A 14,688-nucleotide genomic window follows, 5' to 3' on the forward strand; every position below is an offset into this window, starting at 1 on the left:
AATGTAGGCACACTCAAGTACCGAGGGCAAATCTCATTCTCCCCGGGATTCACCCTCAAGTGAAAAATGAAACAGAAAATAAGTAGTAATAGTAATAATGTGATGTAAAATACATCATGTAAAAGGTCTATCAATATTAAGCGTGAAATGCCAAGTTCGTTTCTGAAAACACAACTTAAGTTCACAACCTGGCGATTTATGAGTTTTTCTAGAAGAAACCAACAAAACATAACCACAAGAAGATTGCCTAGCATTCCATCTATAGCAGACTAACAAGAAACATAAGTGCAGGTGAAAAATGATCTCCAAGTCTGATCATTGTTTCATCTAATCTTTCTTCTCGACGAGCTTCTCAATAAGATCAGCAGCATCCTGAACTGTTGCAATGCTTTGGGCACTCTCCTCTTCAACACTGATGCCAAATGCCTCCTCAAGTCCCATCACAATCTCAACCTGAAAGAAGTGGCGAATAAATACAGGTCACCATATGCTAAAAACAACTGATTCAACCCTTAAGATGATATGTTCAGGTTATATTCTTACTCGAAAAAATTCCCCACTACAGAATACAGATGGAGAAATTATATCTAAATCAAAAAGCAAGGCAGTGAGGCATACAAACATAACTGTTCCTTTCACTTCTCAAGTTATTGAACAAACAATGTTTCATTTTCATCCCATCAAATGAACGTCTCCCATCATTCCACTAAAGTAGGCAGCTAAGGAACTAAAATTGAGAACTAATATCCATTAGTACTTTATTTTTTTTGGAAACTAAATAGATCTATTGATCAAGCAATAGTTAAAAGCATAAGACAAGAAAATTCATGTGCATCCAAAATCAACAGTCAAGGGGAAAACTTCGGATGTCAGAAGGGGAAGATGATGTCCTTGGAAATGTTTCAATAGAAAACATTCAGAGGTAAATGCAAGATACCGTATCAAGTGAATCAGCCCCAAGTGTTGTAAATTTGGATTCCCCGGTAACAGGAGTTCCATCAGCTAATGCCAGCTGTTTCTTCACTATCTCACACACCTTTTCAACTGTTTCTGGTTTGGCCTGCTCAAAGACATTTAAAGACATCAATGAATATGAGTGAAGAAATACGAGCACAATTGCAAACAATTCTGCATTTGATCAGATTGATGAACCACGTTATAGTAAACCTTGTAAAAAATATTTGTAGAAGACCTTAGAAGGTTATAGAAACCAGTGTAGCATATTATTTTCCAAAGCCAAGAAGATGACTGACAGGTAAATATATCACATATACATTTAGCATTTCTTCCTGGCCAACTCATATGTCAACCAGTGAGCAGATAAATAAAAGGCACATTCATGTTTTAATCAGGCATCTAGCTTTAGGCAATTCTGCACCCCTCTAATTTACACGAAGCATATGCTGAATAAAATCCCTAGCTACAGGGCATAAAAAAAAACACTTGAACCAATATGTTCACCTCCACTAGGTTTACAGCATATTTCCAAAATCAAAACTTTTTAGAATTCCTACAAAAGTAAACAAGCAGAAAAAAACCATGAAGAACATCCAAATTACAACATGTCAATCCAGTTTGATTTTCTAGAAAAAAATATAACAAACCAATCATTTCCCAGGAACAATAGAGCACAAGAGAAAACCATAAAATGCTAAAGCAATCTCAACACAGAAACATACAGCACATGAAACCCTGAGGCTGCGAGCTGGCACAGACCGCAACCCAAAAGACAGGTAGCTTCTTCCTTGATTTGAAAGTGAAACTGGCTTCAAACTACAGATCCTGGATGCGGCCTGTTAATACGTATCCAAACATAAGCTTTAGAGAACCATCAATAACAAAAACAAGAAAGGGGGCATTATAAAACAATCAAAAAAGAATCTTTCAAACAAAGCAATTGCATTGTGTCCTACTATATATCCCATACAGAATGACAACAGACATCATACCCATCATTAAGAGGGTATCTCATTGATAGCTATATTTCCAAATGCATGTCACTCTGGTTAAAATGATCTAAGCTTTGCATCGAAACTAAAATTCACTAGATTACAAATTGATCGAGATATTCATGAAAGCAACACAATGAAACCACACTAAAACTACGCCGAGAACAAAGAAAAACAGCGCTTATCATTAGATGAAGATATCTAATCACATGCAAAGTAAACACCAAATCAAAAGCTTCCCGGATCAAATCAAGAGCTTAAATTTAACAGCAGATCTAACAGAACAAACAAAAAAAGAAAACAGTTATACGCCAATAGCAAAAACAAACATTAAAGAAGTGAACTTTATACCATTCCATGACGAGATTGCATGGAAATCAAAGAACCTGTGGAGGCGGCCATTAGAGATTCTAGAGAGATAAAAAGCTTAAGCCTTTAGAGAGACAGAGAGAGACGGAGAAAACTAAGGGAAGTGACTGTGAGATGATTTTGAAGGTTTATTTATAGGTGGCTAATTTCGATATTGTCAAGGGCGTGTGTGTTTTTATTTTTGGTAAACTACACTCTCACCCCTACTAATTCGAAAATGACTCATTTTGATCCTTGATTTTGAGATTTTGTACTATGAAACTATGATGCATCCAAATTTCCAATTTGGTCGTTTTGTATAGTTGTGGAGGCAATTATTTGTGGTTGTTGTACCTGTAATTGTGTGCATAATAAATGTTTGAGTTGTGCATGTTTGGAATGATATTTATTGCTAAAAGATTTTTATGCTTGCTCTTACCAGAAATTTCTAGATTGATGTCCAAGGATAAAAGAAATAAAAATATAAGGTGTTTGATTGAAGAGATAAAAATAAAAATTTAAATTAAATTTGTCTTCATAGTAGTTTTGAATTGAATTTCTGTATTTTGAAATAGAAATAACACGAAAACATTTTATATATATATTTTTTATTTTTATATTTTTCATTTCAAGATAATAATCAAAGCTAGTTTACAGACTAATTATATTTAAAAGGAAATTGAAGAATCTTATCAAGCACCAAATTGGAGATCTTTCAAAGGGTTTCGGAACCATTTTTCCAAGAGAATCATAAATGTCAGGGAAATCTAATTATGTATTCAATTATTGAATTATTCTGTAAAAATATTTCCAACAACTTCTTAAACCTTTCTCTTGGATTTTATGAAAAGATAAGATAGGAGAAAACATGAAAACAACAAGTAGTAAAATGAATGGGGATTGACCTTGTGTTGGATGCTTACATCACCCAGAACCACATTCAAGAGTTCAGGAAATCAAGGTGGAGAGAAAATTTAAAATAAAGGGACTAAAGTGAAATATCACTACATTTACAAGGGCTATAACAAGTGGTCTTCTCGTTTTATTTTCTGTGCTCACCGACGGCCGTGTGTGGTCTCGAGAAAGAGAGTTGTTCTGTAGTGGCTAAGGAGGAAAAAAAGGGCAGTAGCTAGCAGTTTGGTGACCTAAGTTGTGGCGTCAGAAGTAAGTGAGGTGTTTTTTTTAGGTGGTGTTGAGAGCTCATATTAGCCGTTCGATGACATAGAGATTCGTGAAGATCGGCAGGACCGGGAAAGCTAGGCATTGTGCCTTGGTGCTGTACGGGAGTATAATATACTTTGAGTTTCAAAATGATTTTTATTCATGAATACTTTAAATAATATTTTTTATATTAATATATTAAATTAAAAAATATTTTTTAAATAATAATAATAAATTCTAGACAGACGGCCATAATACCAAATAATTTTTTTAATTATTTACGGCTTTTCTGAATAGATAAGTGTCGCAAGCGATAAAGTTTACATATGCAATTTTATAAGAGTTGGTTTGTCTACGGCCAACTACATTGCCGCCGGAAAAAAAAATTATTTTTTATGTTTTTTTGGCCAACCACAATTTAAATTCACCGTGGATCATGTAGAGTGATAATTTGTTTGGAAATATGGTTATAGTTGTTTTTTAAAGTATTTTTTTATTTAAAAATATATTAAAATAATATTTTTTTTATTTTTTAAAAATTATTTTTGATATCAACATATCAAAATAATCTAAAAATACAAAAAATATTAATATAAAATAAAAAAAATAAAAAAAAAATCAATTTTTTTCAAAAAATGCTCTTGAAACACAAAAATAAACCAAGCCTAACTTTCACTTGGTTATTAGCGAGTGTTTGGAAAATGCCAACCCATGTTTTTTTTAAAAAAAAATGCTAAAAATTAACTATTATTTTTATATGTTTTTGATAGTTTTGATGCACTCGTCTCAAAAATAATTTTTAAATAAATATCATTTTGATGCATTTTGGCATGAAAAGTATTTTAAAAAAACAACCGTAATCACACTCCCAGATAGACTAATGTCTGAAAACTTGATAATTTAAAATTTGATTTTGGTTAAATTTTAAATTAAATTGATTTAATGTTAATTTAGTTAATTTTGATTGATTCTGATTGGTTGATTAAGTTAATTTTGATTTAAACCTAACTAACTTAACATTAAAAAATAAATTAAAATAATATTATTTTTTGATAAAAAAAATAATAAGTATAAGTTGTATTAAAATTTTTAAAAAACATGAGAAATAAAATATTTTTATATGTTAGGTTGGACAATGAGAAAAACCAAGGCAATATAGAAAAAGGATATTTAATACATATTCTAAAAATAATTTTCAAACATTTTTCAACAAATAAATCAAGCTAGTAAGAGCTAGAAGATTAAACAACTTATTTGCTTATTGATGCCCAATGTAATTCACATCTCCTTAAAAAAAATGAAAAAAACTAATTGACAATCTCTTGTGGATTAATTCAAGATCCAGCTTGATATTGCAACTCTTATATTTCCCTGGGAAACCTAAATTTAAAATTTGTTATAGCTTTTGCGGTGATGAATTTTTTTTTAAAAAAATAAGTTTAAAAAAAATTAATTGCAGTTTTTTAAATAATATATTTCTAGTTACATAAAATTGATGTGAGATAGATTTTTGTATATATAAAAAAATAACTTAGCTTTTATAAGACTATAATTTAAAAACAATTATATGCAGGGTTCAGTGCAAAAACAAATAATAAAACACGGGAATTCCTAAATAAGTCTTTATTTTCCTGCCCTTTAAAAAAAAAAATAACTACTCCATGGAGATGGCTGAGCTCCTCCTCTTTTGATCATCTCATGAAATTTGCTAAATTTCATATATCGAATTATCAGCTGTGCACGGTACAGCATTATCAGAATGCTTTGCTTGTAAATTTGCTCTAATCACACATTTAATCACCAAAAATTAATCACCTGCCTGTTATTTTCAAGTAAGATGAATATCACCTGTCATGAACAAACCACATAATCTGCTGACTAGGGTCCTTAATTCTATTGTTAATTTTTTTTAGATTAATATGGATATCCGAGTCAGCTTGCGTACACCTCAACTAATCCTATAGATCATGAAGTTAACGATTATGTAAGTTTCCAATGACTCTGAGGTTTATGGGACTCGAACTGATGATTTTTAAAAAGCAAATTCATGATGTGATCAATTAAATTATACCCCTTGTGTTAATTCTATTATTAAATTAACTGGTTACTTGTGGCATGTATGTATTACGTCCTTAATTCTATTTTTAAGCCTGCCCGCTACTTGTTAGCGGGGCCAGATTTAAATTTGTATCAATTAAGTAAATTCTGATTTTTCCCATTGACTTAATCACAATTAACTAAATATTTGGCTCCAGTAAGAGATTGGTTACCAAACAAACAAGAAAAAGTCATGGTTTAGAAATTTCGTTTGCAAAGCAATAATTACAGTGGAAAGGCCCTAAGTCGAAAAATAATTATGATAACAAAGTAAGACCATGCTTCAGAGATTGAGATCTAAGAACCAGAGATGTGAAGAACTGATTGTGAAGAAATAGCTATTTAACTCGCGTTTTGGTATTGATTTAATACTTTTTTTATAAAAAAATATATATTCAGGATTTTAGCAAATAAAATCTAATTAGAAATCAAAACGTTCATACATGCATTCAATTAAATAATTTATAAATTATTTTATAACAATAAATGCAAAAACAAAATTTTAACGCGGCTTTTGGTTCACTTCCCCGAGAATTGGATAGATCCTTGTTGCAGTGTAAAAGAATGAATCTGTATGTATTGTTAATATGTTTATTAACACTAAGAAAAAAAATATAAATGTAAATTGAAAAGTTAATACTTGCATATAATAAAATAAACTTAATATTATAAGTGCATTTCGCTGTATCATTAATTTTTTTTTAACTTTGAAAAATGTAAAAACATTGTTTACACTAAACGCATGAATCTAATGCCAATTAAATCAAATAGATAAATAGTATGATATTTAACCCTAATGTTTTTTTTTTAACGCAGATGTTTTTTTTTTTATCTTAAAGGTGACCTTTTATTACAAGGAACAAATAATTTTTATTTATATAAAAACTTTAAAAAATAGGAATGAATTGGAATAATCTATTTAAAACATTAAAATATATATAAGATAATTAGAAAAACATCCGTTTTTTCAAAAAAGATAAAAGAAACAATCTAAAAAATTAAAAAACAGGTATTTATTTAAATGTAAATTAAAAAAAAAAGTGTTTTAAAAAATCACATGTAAGAAAAAAGGTATCGTTGAAAACAAACAATATTATATAACACATAAAAAAAATTGACAGACATTGTTGAGCTTGAGAAACCAAACCCAATCGCGAAATCCATTTTGAAAAGAGCTCGCGTGTGGGACCTTGTTATTTTTATTTGAAAACAGGGTCGGCAAAATATCATCCACCCGAATTTAAAAAAAAAAAAAAAAGTCAAGCAATGCGTTGCTTGCTTTCCCCCCTTATTTTTAAATATACTTTTAATTAAAAATTCGTTATTTTGGTAGTTTTAAATTATTTTAAAGTGGTAATATTTAAAATAAAAAGTATTATTTTAATATATTTTTAAATAAAATCCAATCTCTACTGTGATTTTAAAAAAACCCTGGTAAAAAGGGCTCGGCAAGTAATTTATGAAAAGAAAAGGAGATTGACTTTACCATGATTAAAAAAAAAGAAAAAGGGGAAGAATATGTAAAATCGTGCACGGGTCACGGGGAGAGATCCAAAGTTTTGTCAAGAATATAAAATCGAGAGGGACAGGCAGATCAGCACTTTCTTTCAAAAGTCTTAGGTTCGATGAGCATTTATTATGTAAGTGGATGGATACGTAATGTGACAAAAGCATTCCATCACTGACAAATCCTCGCACGTTCCATACAGAGGGAATAATAAAACTAATGTATGATTTTGGAGATGATTGGAATTGTTTTTTTTAAATATTTTTTATATTAAAATGTATTAAAATAATAATTTTTTATTTTTTAAACATTAAATTTTAGATTGTGTATCAAAATAATTTAAAATATATAAAAAAATTAATTTTAAACAAAAATAAATAAATTTCTGTACCGCATTTCTAAATATTTTCTTGTACTGTAGTAGGCTGCTGCTGGAAAAAAAAACTTTTTTTTATATAATTAAAATTTGAAGAGGTAGTTTTTAGTGGAATATATACAAGATTATGATAAGTATTGATTAGCAAAACATCTTCAAGACTATGATTTAGATAAAAAGTAGTTTTAACCATGCTACACTGCTAAACCTCATACTTTGTTGAAATAATACTTTAGGGAATAATTGAAAGATCAATTTTGTAATTGATTAGAAAAGAAGTTTTGTTCGCTGGATTATTGGGTTTATTAATAGATTATTGGTTAGTTGTGTGTTTTTAATATATTGTTTTTTATTGATGTCGACTCGATTAAGTTTTGATCAACAAAATTATTAAAAACGATCAAGTAAATTTAATAATTAAGATCAATATATCTAATTCATGTGGGGTTTTGAGTCTTGTATATTTTTTATCAACCAACCATATATATATATATATATAAGGTTTTAATATACAAATGAAAAAAAAAACAATCTATATTGATATTATAAAAAAAAAGTTTGCTTCAAGTTTTGCTGGGACATCTAAATTACAGATTAACTTGATGGATTAATTAGATTTTAACAGATCAATTGTATACCCAAGTTTTGCTTGTTTATATCATGCTAAATTTTTAGATTAACTTGATAGCGGGTGAATTTATCAAACCAATTTAAGAATCATGATTGGAATAATTAGGAATTTATTTAGAGGGATTCCAATAAAACTAGTCATGATGTTGCCTTAACTAGAAAACCTTCAGTTGAAGATTTATTTTTGTCAAGAAAAGTGAGATATGTGTATCTTTTTATAGTATGAAGTAAAAAAGACACATGAACGAATGGCTTGTGATTGCTTTCATGATATATATATATTAATTATTTCATTGTACCCCAACCATACAAATCATAATTTCAGTCCTGGTACGGTATTGTGTTAATTTTTAAATGTTTTTTTTTTTTGTTTTAAAGTATTAAATTGATTTTTTTAGTTATTTTTCTATAGTTTTTTATTTTTAATGTTTTAAAAAATATGAATAGTATCATTCTAAAACAAAAAAAATAATTAGAGAAGTTATACGGTGTTCAAACAAGAAAGGTAGATTAAAAAAGAGAAATCTAAAAAAAAGAAAATTTATAAATATTTTTTTTCTTCTCCTTCTTATTATATATGACGCAAATATTAATATCAATAATTAAAGCTTAAACAGCACGCGCGCGCGCGCACATATATATATATATATATATATATATATATATATATATATATATATTTGTTTTTAAATAAATTAAATTAGAGTTAAAACTAAACAAAAACAAATATCTAATCTCCCCACGGCCCCCACCCCACTTCCATAACACCCCCCTATAAAAAAAGGAAGGAAACGAAACAGCCGGTACAACCTCCATCAGCGACTAAACCACCAACCCACCAACCCATACTCCTCCTCCTCCTCCTCCTCCTCCTCCACCACTTTCCTTTACCTGCTGCACAGAGAAAGATATATACAAGCACAACCAACTCCACCACTCTCTCTCTCTCTCTCTCTCTCTCTCTATTTTCAGAAACAAAAACTTAGCTTTCACTCCCAATAGTCTGCTCTGCAACAAGCGAGCAAGCTCAACCGCAATACGCCGTCATCCACTCCAAAAAACACTCTCTCACTCACCGTTTCGAAGAATTTCTAGGGTTCATCTCCCTCTGACAAGGTGTGGAAATTTATCTGTTTTTTTATCAATTTTAAAACAGGACACCAAATTAATTAAATAATAAACGTCAAAGACACGAATTTCAATAAATCCCCCCCTCTCTATCCTATATTTCCCCCTCCTTTTTCAGCTCCTACAGTCATCAATTTTCCTCTGACTAATCTCTCGCCCTCTCTCTCTGACTGTATGCTACGTCATTTTTTTTTTACTCAATTCGGAGAAGATCACGGTGTCGCTTTGACTCAGTGAGTGTCGTCGACTCTGTTGCTCTGTACTCAATCGGAGAAGAAATGATTTTATTCCGCATTTTTTTTGTTGCTGATGATGATATAGAGTATTTAGAGAATCTAAACGGTGTCGTTTCTCCTGACTCGTTTTGACTTCCATATTTGTTTTTCTTGTACTGCGATTAGTAATATTGACTCGGCTCTCTGAGTATTTGAACTGGACTCATTTTTCATCTCGCTGTTTACGTTTTTACAGTTACCGTCTCTCTCTCTCTCTCTGATTCAATACCATGTCGTGTGTGACTGAGTTAAATTCTAACCGAGTCAGATGTAGGTCGAGTCAATATCAATGCGGGCAATGATTTGATTTTGATTACGATCTGCGATAATATTAAATAAAAAATTGGAAAGGAAAATAATTTACCGGAGCCGGTATTGATTTCACCGACTGAGATTTTTCTGATTTTATTTTTGCTATTATTTTATACGTCCCTTTTTGTTTTTTAAACTATTGATAGAATCAGTCATTGATTTTTTTTTTTTTTTTATCATGTGACAATGAATCAATTTTTATCAGGTGTAGGTGTATGGATACTTTATTTATGTTGTGTTTAAATGGTGTAGGTGTATGGATTGGGGATTTTCTGCATGTGGGTTGGATCTGATCTATATGAATATTTAATTTTTTTCATTGATCATAATGCAGAGAAAAAGAAATAAGTCATAGAGCTTTGGATGCTATGAAGATTGCTTTTTGATTTTGATAGAAAGAAGAAATCATGACACAGCTTTTGGAAATCCAGCCTAAGGAACTTAAGTTTGTTTGTAAGTAATAAAATCATTATTAGTACATACATGATACATGGCCCCATGCTCAATTTTTATGAGCTCATACTTATTCTTGAACCATTGATTTATGTTTTTACCCTTCTGTTTATATAAATTTTGATTTTTTTCTTGATGCTGTAAAGTTCTTTTATGCTTTGTTTAGTGAATGAGGATAATGAGAGGGGTTATGATTATGAATTTCCTTCTACTTCTTTTTATTACCTTATCTGTTGTGGGTTTTGTTTTTGGTTGGAGAAAAAGGTTTGCTTGCAGTATTTTTGAAGATATAAAAACCATATTTGTAGGGTTTCATTTTACAGTAATTGAAACAGGAAAAAAAATCATTTTTGGGTTTTCGTTGAATAATTAAAAGAATTTAATGGTTTGGGACAGAGTAGCATTGGACAGTATCTGGGAATTGTTTATGTGACTCTGGAAATTGGATATGTAATTGCTGTGCTGGTTTGATTGGATTTTAAAGCTTATGGAATGTGTGAATGTTTACTGTAGTTGAAGTGAAGAAGCAAAGCTCATGCTCAATATGTCTTACCAACAATGCCCACCACAATGTTGCTTTCAAGGTTCAAATCGAATTTCACCTGATTTTGTTTGACAGTCTGAATTGTGTTCCAAGAGATATGATGCTGGGTGGTAATAACATTTAGGCTTGGTGTTGCAGGTTAAAACAACTTCACCTAAGAAGTACTCTGTGCGACCAAATGTTGGTGTTATAGATCCAAAATCAACTTGTGAATTTATTGGTATCTATTTCTTTCTTTTTTTCTTTCAATGAGTTAATTGAAGATACATCCTTGTGAAATATTGGACACATGAGTTGTGCATGCTCGCTTGCTAGGCTCTATATTACATTGAGTGTTCTTGAGTTGAAGCTGTAAGTGCCATGTAATTTGTACTGGCTACCTTCAGGACTCTTGTGGTTATTATCTGACTTCTGCTGTTGAGTGTTTTGTTTTCTTGTTGATTTCTACTTTGATGCAATTCAATAACGGACATTATTTTAGTGAATTTACCTTTACAGAGAATGAAGGGTGTGTGTGGAAGTGGGGGACAATGGAGCAAAATTGGACATGCTATTGGATATATTTTGGTTTTGATCTGGTTTATATGACATGGCAACCTACCTAAGAATTTGCATCTTTGCATACTGCTCCAGTCTTGACTTAATTTTTTTATTTCAAAAGACGAGGTTCAGAGGTAATTTGACTTGGAAACTATGAGACCAAGGGCAGTAATTAAGCTGCTATAATGCTTGAGTTGCGAAACATGTGAAAGGAGGTTAATGAAACTGCTTTTGGTTATAGTGTGTGCCCGTATTGTTGCTGTCTCATTGTTTTCCTCCTCTAACTTCCATATGTCATGTGCTCCTTCCTCTTTCTGAACTGTGCAGTTGGTTTTTTTACGTACATATTTTTTTTTTCCTGTTATAGTCTTTCTAATCCCCTTAGCTATGGTGTTGAATGCTATGCAGTCACAATGCAATCTCAGAAGGAGGCTCCTCCTGACATGGTGTGCAAAGACAAGTTTTTAATCCAAAGCACAGTTGTTCCTGTTGGGACAACTGAGAAGGACATCACATCTAGTACAGTAAGTGTCTTTGAAGTTTTACTTTGTGCTTTGAATCTCTGGTTTAGTTCTTATGATTATTGTTTTTTTATCTGCAGTTTGCCAAAAATGATAACAAGCATATTGAAGAGGTCAAGATGAGAGTGGCTCTCATCAGCTCACCTGAATCATTTGTACCGACACCAGTTAATGGAGTGTTTAAGCAGGGGCCTTTTTTTGAACCTTCTGTACTGAAAGATTCTGTGCTCAATAGAGTTGAAATTCTCAACCCACCGCAAATGGTAAGTTTCTTAAAATTTTGGTAATGCTTAGTTTTGTAGGATTAAACCTTAATGTCCAAAGTTGTCTTTTTAATGTTCCACAAGCAGTATTCTTCCATTTTTTCTCAAGTTTTCTTTATCTTTTTTTTGGAAGCAGGGGCCTTTTTTAGAACCTTCGGTACTGAAAGATCCTGTGCTGAATAGAGTTGAAATTATCACCCCACCGCAAACAGTAAGAAAGTTTCTTCTGATTTTATAATTTTGGTAATGCTTAGTTTTGTAGTACTAGACTTTCATGTCTACAGTTTCAATTTGATGTTCTGCAGGTAGTATTCTTCCATTTTTTCTCAAGTTTTGTTTTTGGGTACCTAATAGTGGTTCTTCTCTATATTAGTATCAGGTTGCCAAGGATGCTGAATTCAAAATGACCAACGGTCATGAGAGCAATACATCTGAGGATGTAGAGTTGAAGCCAGAGAAGGACGTGATTCATGGTCAGGAGTCTAAGCTGTCAGATGACACAGATTGGGTACCAGTTATTGACATAGTGAATGAGAAGGAGTTAAAGCTGGCACAGGACGAAGAGTTGAAGCAAGATAAGGATGCCATTAGCAATGAGCACTCAAAGCCAGCACCGGATATGGAGTCCCCTTCACTGAATGAGGAAATCATAACAGCGAGTGCAGTGGAGCTGAAGTTGGCCAGTGATATTGATGAGATGAAATCAAAATTGCACGTACTTGAATCAAAGCTGAACGAGGTTAGCCTTTCTCAGAATCTTTCTGGTCCAAGACACGGGGGCTCTGCTTTTAATGATAATAATCCTACATATTCATGACCCTGTAATACATTAGTCTCTGGCTTTGACTAGTGGTCCTATTCTCTATCATGGCAAGGGCCCATTTTAAAGGATAGGTGGCCACATTTATCTTGTGGAGAAAAGGTGGCAAAATTTTATTGGGTCCTCCTGCTTTAGTGTTTTTGGACATTCATAATGATTTACTTGAACTTCCTGTGCAGACTGAGTCTACTATTTCAAAGTTAACAGAGGAGAAGAGACAAGGAAGTCAAGAAAGGAAAATCTTGCAAGAAGAACTCGTAAGCTCTCAAAATTGGATTCTCTATCTAATGCAAACGTGCAAGCCTTCCATCTGTCCTCTTTGTGCTAACCTGTGCAAATATTCAATATCATGCCTCTATTCTTAAATGAACTTTATATCTTTGACCGATATTTTCCTTTCATCGGCAGGATTTTTTGAGAAGCAGGACAAGTGTAAAAAGAGTGTACGTGGGGTTCCCTCTTCTATTTGTTGTTATGATTGCACTCGTCAGTATCGAGCTTGGATATCTTTTACACAGTTGAAGGTCTGTTCATAGTTAGAACTTAAAAGGGACAAAAGCAACCCGATTATTGATATAAATGATGCAAGGAAATAGCTGGGGGCCATATATGTTTGTCTAAGATTTCTTACTTTTTTTTCCCTTCTGCCCCTTTTTTGGAGGGATTGACTTCCGGATTGTCGGTGTGTTGCACGTATACACAGAATGAACATAACAATGGAATGTAGAGAGAGAGATATCTTGTATGTATGACCAATAAGAAAGAACACAAACATCGTATTGCTCTTAGGTTACTTCCAAGATATCTTGTGTTCTCTACTGCTCTTGTTTGTTTGTTTTTTTATTTTCTTTTTTGTTTCCTTATTACCTTTATTGCTTTGTTAGGGTACGAATTTAGCTTGGCAGTAGTCTACTGAATACACTCTAATTAATTTGATTCACCACCCTTTTCAACTGTAAAACAATGTACTTTTCAATTCCCAAATGACACACCAAGGAAGAAGAAAGAGAACACACAGAGAAAAATGGACAAGATTGATTTTCCACGGTAGAAGCGTTGAAGGAACTATGTTGGTTTTTCTTACGTACTGAGACCAAGCTAGAATTCTCGAGCTAGAAATTGAGTCAAATCAAATTTTTGATTCAAAAGTTTAAAAAACAACAACTTCAATTAATTTGTAAAAATCATACGAAATAGAATCTCTAGATGTTTCCAAATACAGTATGTGAGGCCTTGCGACATCTGCGCCCCCCCACAGGCCTGCCACCGGAGACATCAACTTGAGAGACATGAAGAGACAGAGACAGAGAGCAGAACGAGTTGCATACTACTTGTTACAAGCACCATTCACAAGCATAAAGCCGCCGCTTATCTAACTCAAAAGTTGTTGCAATTAAAGGGTTCTGGTCCTAACTTCTCCAACATGAACCTGTGATAAGCAATTAAGGGATTTGAATATAGCATGTACCTACTGTAGTGCAGAAACTGGATAGCAGGACAAGGACTGGCATTGATATGAACGAAAGTAGCTCCCGCTTCACTAGTGCAATTAGGGTTTTACCACAGCTCAGAGGACCATAAACGAAAAATCCAGTCTCTAGATTCTTCATTCCAAATTTCCAGAAGACGAAAAAACTCCCATACCAGTATCATATAGGTCCATTCCTGTCAATACTGTGTGTTTTTTAAATCTTTAAATTCTCTACATAGACGAGCTAAGCTATTCTACCTAGAGCAAGATTACAAGCCTTGTAAACAACACCA

At 32.2% G+C, this 14,688-nt stretch overlaps 2 protein-coding genes across 5 annotated transcripts; one reads left to right on the top strand and one right to left on the bottom strand.

The window, feature by feature from the left end:
- Positions 1-67: 67 nt before the first annotated feature.
- On the bottom strand, positions 68-2,460 carry LOC118051411 (acyl carrier protein 1, chloroplastic). The gene is made up of 4 exons (XM_035062049.2): positions 2,301-2,460; positions 1,680-1,793; positions 938-1,060; positions 68-453 (listed from the first exon to the last, which is right to left on the bottom strand). The coding sequence occupies exons 1-4, from the start codon at positions 2,349-2,351 to the stop codon at positions 328-330; spliced, it is 414 nt and encodes a 137-aa protein (XP_034917940.1). The 5' UTR covers positions 2,352-2,460; the 3' UTR covers positions 68-327.
- Positions 2,461-8,824: 6,364 nt separating this feature from the next.
- Positions 8,825-13,740, top strand: LOC118051408 (vesicle-associated protein 2-2). Of its 4 annotated transcripts, none has more exons than XM_035062045.2 (10): positions 8,825-9,184; positions 10,118-10,236; positions 10,750-10,820; positions 10,919-11,000; positions 11,729-11,844; positions 11,922-12,104; positions 12,241-12,315; positions 12,478-12,843; positions 13,104-13,181; positions 13,333-13,740. In XM_035062045.2, the coding sequence occupies exons 2-10, from the start codon at positions 10,191-10,193 to the stop codon at positions 13,444-13,446; spliced, it is 1,131 nt and encodes a 376-aa protein (XP_034917936.1). In that variant the 5' UTR covers positions 8,825-9,184; positions 10,118-10,190; the 3' UTR covers positions 13,447-13,740. The 4 variants fall into 4 exon arrangements, with proteins under 4 accessions (XP_034917936.1, XP_034917937.1, XP_034917938.1 ...); XM_035062046.2 differs by lacking the exon at positions 8,825-9,184 and adding an exon at positions 9,213-9,429; XM_035062047.2 differs by lacking the exon at positions 8,825-9,184 and adding an exon at positions 9,531-9,666.
- The last annotated feature ends 948 nt before the right edge of the window (positions 13,741-14,688 follow it).

The sequence above is a fragment of the Populus alba genome, chromosome 5, assembly GCF_005239225.2.
Source record: "Populus alba chromosome 5, ASM523922v2, whole genome shotgun sequence".
Lineage (NCBI taxonomy): Eukaryota > Viridiplantae > Streptophyta > Magnoliopsida > Malpighiales > Salicaceae > Populus > Populus alba.

Coding starts and splice junctions, on each gene's coding strand:
- LOC118051408 (XM_035062045.2), top strand. CDS start 10,191: ATGACACAGCTTTTGGAAATCCAGCCTAAGGAACTTAAGTTTGTTT. Junction 10,237..10,749: donor TAAGGAACTTAAGTTTGTTT/GTAAGTAATAAA, acceptor TGTTTACTGTAG/TTGAAGTGAAGAAGCAAAGC. Junction 12,105..12,240: donor TTCTCAACCCACCGCAAATG/GTAAGTTTCTTA, acceptor TTTTGGAAGCAG/GGGCCTTTTTTAGAACCTTC.
- LOC118051411 (XM_035062049.2), bottom strand. CDS start 2,351: ATGGCCGCCTCCACAGGTTCTTTGATTTCCATGCAATCTCGTCATGGA. Junction 1,061..1,679: donor GCCTCAGGGTTTCATGTGCT/GTATGTTTCTGT, acceptor GTCTTTGAGCAG/GCCAAACCAGAAACAGTTGA. Junction 454..937: donor GGGCTGATTCACTTGATACG/GTATCTTGCATT, acceptor CACTTCTTTCAG/GTTGAGATTGTGATGGGACT.